At 35.2% G+C, this 11,469-nt stretch overlaps 1 protein-coding gene across 1 annotated transcript; it reads left to right on the top strand.

Annotated features, from left to right (window-relative positions):
* The first annotated feature begins 2,935 nt into the window (after positions 1-2,935).
* LOC145780323 (uncharacterized) lies at positions 2,936-10,980 on the top strand. Its single transcript, XM_082592025.1, has 2 exons — positions 2,936-4,986; positions 5,893-10,980. The coding sequence occupies exons 1-2, from the start codon at positions 2,936-2,938 to the stop codon at positions 8,399-8,401; spliced, it is 4,560 nt and encodes a 1,519-aa protein (XP_082448151.1). The 3' UTR covers positions 8,402-10,980.
* Positions 10,981-11,469: the final 489 nt, after the last annotated feature.

Genomic DNA, 11,469 nt, shown 5'->3' with positions numbered 1-11,469 from the left:
AAGTGGTAAACTAATACGATAAATGAAAAAAAAACTGTCTTGAATTATTTAATGGGTAATTACAGTGGTCAGTGGTTGAAAGTTAAGTGGTAAACCAAAGTGCAAAAGCAATAAAGCTTGTCTATGATTAAACAAAAGTTGCTTGTATTTTAAATTTTGTTTCATTAGTCAATTAGTGTTGTATACTAAACTAAAAGTTGAACATTACACGTTTATGGGGGACACATTTGGTCAAAAATGTGTTTTTTGCATTTTTTTCATAAACTAAATGGTTTAGACCCCAAAACCCTCTGGAAGTTAGATAGGAAACCATGCATTCTGCTTCTTTAAAGCCAAGTTTGAGCATTCTAGGCCTACCGGTTGCTGAGATACAGCCAGATTGGCCGATTTTGACCCGGCGGGGGGTACCGGCCCACTGCTAGGGCGTCAAATGTGGACCAATCTCAACAAAACTTGGCAAGGTGTCATTTTGGACCATAATGCAGAGGTCTAAACAAGAAAAAGTTTAAAAATCAAAATTTAGTTTTTTTTGGGTCACCCTAATAGTCACTTCACACTCTTACTACGTCCGTCCGTTAGATTCACACATCGTAAAAGGAAGACGAAGCACGTTTGGATAACACAAGTTAGAAAATTAGAGAAAGAATGACGAGAGATTGTCGCTCAAGCGTGACAGTGCATCGCAATGATGACGTCACGATTGCGCGACAATCCATGTCACAATACGGAGACAGATAACTTGGCCTCAATTTCGTGAACAAGTCTGATATGGTTACTGATACAGGTATACCACAGACATAGCAAAAAGTTTCAAAACAATCAGTACCGGTAGAAAGTTTGCATTCACGTGATGATCCAATTCCCAACTTATCTGCAATTTAGGCTACAGCTTTTTACAGAACACAGTAAGAAACAATGAATGATTGAAACATTTTAAGTTCTATTATTTTCTGATTACATTGATAGTAAATAAAAACAATTTCAAATTTCTGTGCTTGCTCTATTCCGCGACTATGACCAAACAAAGATCATTGTTATGATACAAGCTACAGTTATGAAGCTAAAATGATAGCCACTATGAAGTCATAGTTTACCGACCTTATAAGGAATTTAGAATAAGAGCTTGAGAAACAGGGTACTAGAAGTACAAAAACCTTAAATAAATATTTTTTAAACGACACTTGTGGAAAAAAATTGCTAGAAGCATGTTTTAATGAGCAATATCTTTCAAAAAATACTAAAAACTTGACACAACTAATTTTTTGTTACATGGTGTTATTGGCCTACTAACTGTTGTCTAAATTTTAAGTAAACTTTTTAACATTATAAAACTTTAATTAATTACAATTTATAGTAATGTAGCAACTGCATGGTTGAGTGGTGAGAACGTTTGCGCGACGTTCGCAAAGGACGTCGGTTCGACACCGCTCCAGAGTTAGCCGCTGTGTCTCGGCAAAGACACTTGATGGCATGCTAAAATAAGGGTGGCAGATGACTACAAGACCAGATTATATATCTCTTTCCTGCTTCTTGTTGTTCTGCATTTGTGATTGCAGTGTAGGTTGAGTAGCCTACTCTATTTATTATGTTGTCGCAATGGGAGCACAAAAACGTGATTCCCATGTCAACGTTACTGAGTATATGAAACTGGGTAGCCTAAACAAATTATTGAAATCCTTCTGTGGTCAGAACAAAACATATTTAAAATGTAGCTTCGATTTCAAACGTAGAGTAATTACCAAACTAAGCCAAGTAGCCTACATTATTTTCTCAAGTAAAAAAGCAATAAAAAACTGCATACGGAAACCTACTTATTGCAGCAAATAAGACAATAATTCTCACTTATTATTATAAAGACACAGTAACACAGAAAGGAATTTCTAGTTTATCAGAATTGTAGATCAACAGCATTTTGCTTTCACAGTAACACACCACCAGCAGTGCATTCAAGCACCAAACCTTATGCGCAGTTACGAGAGCCCATTAATAAGTGGCATATCTTTGTATCACTTGGCCTGTGTTTCTTGTAAAGTAACTTGATCAAAATAATACAGTCAGTTCCTCGTTTTTATACGGTGATTTCAAGTTTTTGCAAAGATTCTACTAACTGCTAAACAAGTATTTAAGTATTCACAAGCAATCTGGTGCTTGTGAAGTAGCCAGCGTGATTGTTTTTCACGTCACGCTTCATTGCACAAAGCTGCGGGAAAGGTCTATTACAGTCTGACAGAAATAATTCAGTGATAATCCAATTACATCAGAAAAAAACAAACTTAGTCTAATATTGACTTCTCCGGAATAATCAAAATGACAAAAGGAAGCAAAAACTACAAAAAAAAACGAAACAAAAGCTCATTGCGCTGTAGGCTTGGGACTCCCCCAATATTATACAAAGTAATAATGCGACAAAAATGCTGGGAGTCTTCAAATTAAATGTAGGCTACACACTAATTCCAGTTGCAAAAAATTAATTACACACTGAACGGGTTAATAACAGATTAGAACAAATATGATAGATCTGCTTTGGTAGGCTGTTCTTCATGTAGAAGTGAATAAAAATTTAATATTGTCTGTGTAACTGTATAGGCCTAAGCTGCTTCTAGACTGAGCAGTCTTCCTATCACTCTTAGAATAGCTAGAGTAGCAAATGTGTAAAGTTTGCCGAATTATTCCACGATGCTGAAATGCGTTGTTGATAAGACGGAAACTTGCATGAAAAAACTAACAAAAAGATTTTCCTTTTAAACTTTCATGGCATTTATGAATTATAGGCTACGGTAATTTATCTTTCTCAAGATAACATTATTCTAATCAAAAGTGTACGCATTGCTTTAGACTTCAATATATTTTACATAAATTCACAACCAGTCTAATTGAAAAATGCTAACTTTTTTAAAGATTGAGTTTGTGTTTTAATTAAGAGCAAATACAAACCATGTCAGAAGCTGACGAAATCAAACTTTCTGATGACCTTCGAGAAGCCTGCTACGAAAATGGGAAAGAAAGAGACGTATCAAAGTCAGCAAGTATTTTGCATCAAATGGGACTCCTTTATCAAAAACGCACTCCGGACAAAATAAGCTTGATAAAAAGTGCTGCTTTATTGAACGCTTCCATCGCGCGAAAACCTGACAATGCAGCTCAAATAGAAAGTGACTTAAAAGCATTGTGTTCACATGTCCTCCTTCAAGCTAATGCAGAGAAGAAAGATCCAGATTTAGTTGAAAAATCAAAAGATGTGAAGACAAGTTTCCGGAAAATGAGAGAATCTGTTGAAATTTCTTTGTTAAAAGTAAAGAAAATTCCGAACATAGTTGAAGATGATATTTTGCATGAACTGGAAGTTGAAAAAATTGAAACCATCAAGACCATTCACGAGAGAATAAGTGATGAATACACATCAATCATGAAAGATATCAGTGACTACTGCGAATCCGTGATGGGAAAGCCACCTTGCAAGTATGCTCTTGTTGGAATGGGATCGTTGGCGAGAAAGGAGATTACTCCTTTCTCTGATTTCGAGAATATCATTGTTTTAGAGGAGGGTTGCCAAAACTTTGACAATTATGAAGATGTGCTGGAGTACTTTCGTTGGTTTGCGGTCGTGTATCAAATCATTTTAATCAACTTACAAGAAACAATATTACCAAGTGTAGATATTGACAGTTTGAAACGTAAATCGAAAGAAGGTGAGTATTGGTTCTTTGATGCTTTGACGCCAAGGGGAGTGTGTTTTGATGGCATGATGCCGCACGCTTGCAAATCTCCTCTCGGTCGCCAACAACTCACCAAGGACAAACCTTGGAAGACTGAGCTTATAAAGCCTGTGAGTGGAATGCTGCATTATCTAAACATAGAGGAATCACTAAAAAATGGTTATCATCTCAGTGATATTCTTACTGAAACTATTTTTGTGGCCGGAGAACAAGAAATATATGATGAATTTTTTGGTGGAGTACAAGCATCATTAGATTTAGCTTCCGAAGAGTCTTTGCAAGGTAACATTATCAAGCAAATTAAAGAAGATTTGGAAAATTTTGCAACAAAACCAAGCCTTTCAACATTCTCTGAAAAAGACAGTTTCAACCACAAGCGAGTTGTCTATCGAAGTGTTACATTGTTTTTATCAGCGCTGAAGAGACTACACAAGATTTCAGCAAATTCTTGCTTCGAGATCATCTTTAAACTTTATGACCAACAAACTATTAGCGAGTACACAAAACACAAGTTATCTATTTCCGTCGCAATTGCATGTGAGATACGATTAAAAGTCTACATGACCTACAAGAGACAAGTCGATTTCTTAGAAAACAATAATTCGAGCAAAATTTCTGGTAATTCAGTTTCTTTGGTTGATATGATTGGAGAAAAATGTTGCATCAGTTTCTTCCAAGTTGCTTACTCTTTGCAGTGTGACATCTGTAAACGATTCGAGATGAGAAAATTTCATTTTTATCCCAACATAACATTACTGAATGCAAAAATTTGCAAGTTTCTTAGATTCGAACGTCAAGCTTCTAATCTGATGACATTGTTTGTTGACAATCCAACTACCGATGCACGACTGATGGATTTTGAAACAAGTATGCATTCATCAGAAGAGAATTTCAAAAAAATAGACAAAACTATTGAAATGACTCAAAACAAAAGCGATGAATCACAAAATAAAGAAGCAAAGGATATGAATTTAAAAATCTGTCAAATTTTGTATGACAATAAACAATACCGAGAATCTTTAGAGTTTGGAGAGAAATATCTCAATGAAATTACACTATCAGCAACAAATGAAGCCACTATTGCATCTAAAAGACGAGCCATTGGAATTGTGGCAAGCTGTCATAGAAATGTTTACCAATACGCAGATGCGATTGAAAAATATGAAAATCTGATCGAAATGGATGAAAAACAAGGAGGTCTAAACTCTGATGAAACTCTTAAAGAGCTTGGTCGCTGTTTCGTAGACACACACCAATACAAAGAAGCCATGTATTGTTTTCAAAAATCATTGGAAATCAAGAAACGAGTGTCAATAGATGAAAAAACTGATCAAAGTGTTGCTATCACTCTGGATGAGATTGGTCGCTGTTTCTTAATCACAAACAAATACAAAGAGGCCATGGATTGTTTTGAAAAATCACTGGAAATCAAGAAACGAGTGTCAATAGATGAAAAAACTGATCAAAATGTTGCTGTCACTTTGGGTCAGATTGGTCGCTGTTTCTTAAACACAAACAAATACAAAAAAGCCTTGGATTATTTTCAAAAATCACTGGAAATCAACAAACGAGTGTCAATTGATGAAATAACTGATGAAATTGTTGCTGTCTCTCTACATGAGATTGGTCGCTTTTTCTTAAACACCAGCAAGTACAAAGAAGCGATGGATTATTTTGAAAAATCACTGGAAATCAAGAAACGAGTGTCAATAGATGAAAAAACTGATGAATGTGTTGCTGTCACTCTACATGAGATTGGTCGCTGTTTTTTAAACACAAAGAAATACAAAGAGGCCATGGATTATTTTCAAAAATCACTGGAAATCAAGAAACGAGTGTCGATAGATGAAAAAACTGATCAAAATGTTGCTGCCATTCTGGGTCAGATGGGTCTCTGTTTCTTAAACACAAACAAACACGAAGAAGCCATGGATTGTTTTGAAAAATCACTGGAAATCTTGAAACGAGTGTCAATAGATGAAAAAACTGATCAAAGTGTGGCTGCCACTCTTCACGAGATTGGTCGCTTTTTCTTAAACACAAACAAACACACAGAAGCCATGGACTATTTTCAAAAATCACTGGAAATCAAGAAACGAGTATCAATAGATGAAAAAACTAATGAAAGTGTTGCTGTCACTTTTTATGATATTGGTCGCTGTTTCTTAAACACCAGCAAATACAAAGAAGCCATGGAATATTTTCAAAGATCACTGGAAATCAAGAAACGAGTATCAATAGATGAAAAAACTGATGAAAGTGTTGCTTTCAATCTTTATGATATTGGGCGCTGTTTGTTAAACACAAACCAATACAAAGAAGCCTTGGATTATTTTCAAAGATCACTGGAAATCAAGAAACGAGTTTCAATAGATGAAAAAAATGATGAAAGTATTGCTGTCACTCTACATGAGATTGGTCGCTGTTTCTTCAACACAAACAAATACAAAGAAGCCATGGATTGCTTTCAAAAATCACTGGAAATCAAGAAACGAGTATCAATAGATGAAAAAACTGATAAAAGTGTTGCTGTCACTCTATATGAGATTGGTCACTGTTTCTTCAACACAAACAAATACAAAGAAGCCATGGATTATTTTCAAAGATCACTGGAAATCAAGAAACGAGTTTCAACAGATGAAAAAAATGATCAAAGTATTGCTGTCACTCTACATGAGATTGGTCGCTGTTTCTTCAACACAAACAAATACAAAGAAGCCATGGATTATTTTCAAAGATCACTGGAAATCAAGAAACGAGTTTCAACAGATGAAAAAAATGATCAAAGTATTGCTGTCACTCTACATGAGATTGGTCGCTGTTTCTTCAACACAAACAAATACAAAGAAGCCATGGATTATTTTGAAAAATCACTGGAAATCAAGAAACGAGTTTCAATAGATGAAAAAAATGATCAAAGTATTGCTGTCACTCTACATGAGATTGGTCGCTGTTTCTTTGAGACACACAAATACAAAGAAGCCATGGATTATTTTCAAAAATCACTGGAAATCAAGAAACGAGTGTCAATAGATGAAAAAACTGATGCAAGTGTTGCTGTCACTCTACATGAGATTGGTCACTGTTTCTTCAACACAAACAAATACAAAGAAGCCATGGATTATTTTCAGAAGTCATTGGAAATCAAGAAACGAGTGTCAGTAGATCAAAAAAATGATGAAAGTGTTGCTTTCAATCTTCATGATATTGGGCGCTGTTTGTTAAACACAAGCAAATACAAAGAAGCCATGGATTATTTTCAAAAATCATTGGAAATCAAGAAACGAGTGTCAATAGATGAAAAAACTGATGCAAGTGTTGCTTTCAATCTTTATGATATTGGGCGCTGTTTCTTCAACACAAACAAATACAAAGAAGCCATGGATTATTTTCAAAAATCACTGGAAATCAAGAAACGAGTTTCAATAGATGAAAAAAATGATCAAAGTATTGCTGTCACTCTACATGAGATTGGTCGCTGTTTCTTAAACACAAACAAATACAAAGAAGCCATGGATTATTTTGAAAAATCACTGGAAATCACGAAACGAGTGTCAATAGATGAAAAAACTGATAAAAGTGTGGCTGTCACTCTACATGAGATTGGTCGCTGTTTCTTCAACACAAACAAATACAAAGAAGCCATGGATTGTTTTCAAAAATCACTGGAAATCGAGAAACAAATGTCAATAGATGAAAAAACTGATCAAAGTGTTGCTGTCACTCTGAGTCAGATTGGTCGCTGTTTCTTTAACACAAACAAATACAAAGAAGCCTTGGATTATTTTCAAAAATCATTGGAAATCTTGAAACGAGTGTCAATAGATGAAAAAACTGATAAAAGTGTGGCTGTCACTCTACATGAGATTGGTCGCTGTTTATTAAACACCAGCAAATACAAAGAAGCCTTGGATTATTTTCAAACATCACTGGAAATCAAGAAACGAGTGTCAATAGATGAAAAAACTGATGAAAGTGTTGCTGTCACTCTATATGACATTGGTCACTGTTTCTTCAATACAAACAAATACAAAGAAGCCATGGATTATTTTCAAAAATCACTGGATATCAACACACGAGTGTCAAGAGATGAAAAGACTGATGAAAATGTTGCTGTCACTCTGGGTCAGATTGGTCGCTGTTTGTTAAACACACACAAATACAAAGAAGCCATGGATTATTTTCAAAAATCACTGGAAATCGAGAAACAAATGTCAATAGATGAAAAAACTGATCAAAGTGTTGCTGTCACTCTTCATGAGATTGGTCGCTGTTTCTTCAACACAAGCAAATACAAAGAAGCCATGGATTATTTTCAAGAATCACTGGAAATCAAGAAAAGAGTGTCAATAGAAGAAAAAACAGATGAAAGTGTTGCTGTCACTCTGGGTCAGATTGGTTGCTGTTTCTTAAACATAGACGTATACAAAGAAGCCATGGATTATTTTCAAAAATCTCTGGAAATCAAGAAACGAGTGTCAATAAATGATCAAAGTGTTGCTGCCACTCTTCATGGGATTGGTTGCTGTTACTTACACACTAACAAATACAAAGAAGCCAGGGATTATTTTCAAAAATCATTCGAAATCGCGAAACAAGTGTCAATAGATGAGGGAACTGATGCAAGTGTGGCTGTTATTGTAAGAGACATGCAGCGCTGTTTGTCAGAGATTAATAAAAAGTGATGGATTTTTTAAAAAAATTGTTTTGTCACAGAATTTGCAGTATATTCAATGATTTCATTAATAGAGTAAATATAGAGAGAAAAAAGTACTGTTGGTGACTTTCTTAAATTTAAAAATGCAAAATCATTTTTAGGCCTATAAATACTTTGTCTTAATTAGTTTAATATTGTAACCCAACCAACTGTATTACGGTATGTTTTTATGATGTGTTACCAAAGATTTTTTTTGTTGTATCCAGCCTTACGCTAAGTGATTGAAGATTTACATCAAGTGGACAGAAATGCAAGAAATCTTGCATGCCTGTTAGTGTCCTGTTGAATACACAGCCGCATGCTGTTGAGCGGTGTCGAACCGGTGCTCGTTCGAGTGTCGTTTCAGGGCTTTCACCACTCGGCAATGCAACCGACTGAAAAAAGATGTTGCTATGAGAGTATTCAGAACAAAATAGATAAGGAGTTTGTCGCAAGCTGTTCACTTAGTTTTGCATAAGTTTCAGTTTAATTTAAAATTTCCGTTTATTTTCTCTCAAATTGTAGTGATGCTATTGTTCATTTACCTATCCAGTTAAAGTCGTTTAATAATTGTGAATGTAATTTTGTTTTTTCTCATAAGTTAAGTATAATGACATAAATAAAACAATTCAATTCCATTATTAGTTCGTTGGCATCAATGTCTCCCATTTTTTTAAAATCATCAACTCATAAATATAATAATGCTATTATTCATTTACCTATCCACTGCGACAGCTAATTCGTTTAATATTTGTGTGTTTGTCCAATCTTTATTTTGGAATCACCCTCTTAGGTAGGCCTAATCACGAACTATCCTCATCACAACATCCTCAACCACTGACAGACATGCAATCTGTATCTTTTTGTCATCTGCTATAACTTCGACAGGAATCGTATTAAAGCCTTCTAGAAGCTGTTGTGAAAATACAAACTACTCAACAGCTCAGCGGGTTTTTGACCCGGTTGCTGTACTGAGATTGTCCATGCTCGCGTAATTTCTAGGGCGACTTTTTTGTCACTAAAGTTACTTTTTTTGGTTGCCCCAATTAACAGAAGAAATGTAGAACCAAAATTTCATGGTTGTGAGGTCAATATTTAAGAAGTTATTAAGTTATCAGAAGTCACGTTTTTTGTTTTTAGGTTACTTTGGTCACTCTATTTGGCATACTTTTTTTGCCTAATTGCCCTATTTATTTATATTTCATTGCTACTGGGAAAATGAATTGACATTCTATGTAGCCTAATGTTAAGACTTTTAAGTTAATATATCTTCTACTATGGTAGGCTACGCAGGGGCGCCGGAACTGTTTTTGACTGGGGAGGGGGACAGGATAATGAAAAAAGGGCACTTTTATTGCTGAAAGGTCAATTGTTTTTAAAGTTTAAAGATGAGACATAGCAATAATGCTCATCCATCAGCTCATCATCGAGTAATGATACAAGTGTCCCCTATACAAAAACAATGGCACGGGAGGGTGTCATGTTATGTTGTGTAGGCTAATTAGGCTACCTACTGTGATACAGAATTTTGTGTTGTGAATATTATTTTGAGGCAGAAATGAAAGACTATAACTAGGCTAACAGCTGAAATTTTTATGTCGTATTGCAAAATGTGCAGAAGCTTACATGACCTTAAAAGGGCACCATCGCCCCCCTGCTGCCATCCACAAAAAAATTGAATGCAAGGAGCTACGTATTTTAGGTTTGCACGAGCCCATGCTTGTTTGTATCGCGTGTATTCCAGAAAACTCGTAAAGTAATTTTTTTGATGAAACAAATTGTGTTAGCTATATTTAACCATTTGCTTTCCCTGTAACAGCTAAAGTGAGTGTTAGATTGACAGAAACTTCCTACCAGAGAATGTAAAACACCTTCATATAATTTGAATGTGTAATTATCATTTGAGCTAAAATTGAAACTAATTTGGATGTTTTTTATGTTGAATATTGCTGCCATTTCTTTCGCTTTCTTGCTTTTGTTGAATAAAGTTACTTTTTGGTTACTTTTTGCAAAATTAAAGTCACCTTTTTGAGTTTTTTAGGTTACCAAAAATCGCCCTAGCTATTTCAAATCTTGTCCACCTTTTTTAAAAGTAACTCAAGTAGCTTTACCCGCATAAGCCTAACAGCGAAACCCGCATATTCTTCAAGCAATTCATTCAATAGGGTAATGTCTGTTGATTTTGGTGTGACTTTTATTATTATTATGGTGCTTGTGTTTTTGTCAATTTTTCATTTTTAGTGACAATAGTGGCGTAGCTTGACTCATTTGCTTTTTTGGACCTCTTCTATATTTGTCATATATTGCTTTTTTTCGTTGTGATGGTCAGATATAAAAACAAACTGAACTGAGCTTATCACCCGTGCAAACGTCACTTCAAAAGAGGCTGCTTGATTTTCTTTTCCAGACTGCATGTCTCCTTCAAACTTTTATCTATAACCATGCCACGAAGTGATACTTTGTATGGCTAATTAGTTATTCTATGCTACATATCAGAAAAATTATCTGATTTCATCGATTAATTGTTTAAAAAAATGATGTTTTCAACGACAATAAACCATTACAGAAAGCTTACAAAGCGTAGTCACTCGCCAACCTGGCGTATTTTAAGGTTAAAAATCAGCTCATCAAAATCATATCTCATTGAAAAGAGTCGGTTATTTTAAAATTAAAGTGAGTATTCCAAATACATTTATCTGCAATCATTTCACATCTTCTGACAGCTTTGCATTGCTTCTTTCTGTTCCAACACATCAATCGTTGTGTACACTAGCGTACGCAGGGGGGAGGGGCATTGGGCCATGCCCCCCCCCCCCCCCTTAAAAATGTTTTAGTAGTTAACGACGTAGATTAAGGCATTTAATATGTTTTGCATGGCTCTGTCAAAGCAATTAACGATATAGACTAAGCCAATATGAAATAGCCTACATGGCCCAATCCACCTACACCACCCCAGGTATGCCAATGTAGCATAGTGTTCTGTAAGCCTATTATAGTGAGAAAGAAATGGGCACGCGTGTGACGTCACGACATTGAGAATGATCCTTTCAGTCTCTG

Source organism: Aplidium turbinatum, chromosome 11 (assembly GCF_918807975.1).
Source record: "Aplidium turbinatum chromosome 11, kaAplTurb1.1, whole genome shotgun sequence".
Taxonomy (NCBI): domain Eukaryota; kingdom Metazoa; phylum Chordata; class Ascidiacea; order Aplousobranchia; family Polyclinidae; genus Aplidium; species Aplidium turbinatum.
Note: the sequence above shows the minus strand (reverse complement) of the source record. Positions and strands in the feature narration are given on the sequence as shown.

Coding starts and splice junctions, on each gene's coding strand:
- LOC145780323 (XM_082592025.1), top strand. CDS start 2,936: ATGTCAGAAGCTGACGAAATCAAACTTTCTGATGACCTTCGAGAAGCC. Junction 4,987..5,892: donor CACCAATACAAAGAAGCCAT/GTATTGTTTTCA, acceptor CTTAAACACCAG/CAAATACAAAGAAGCCATGG.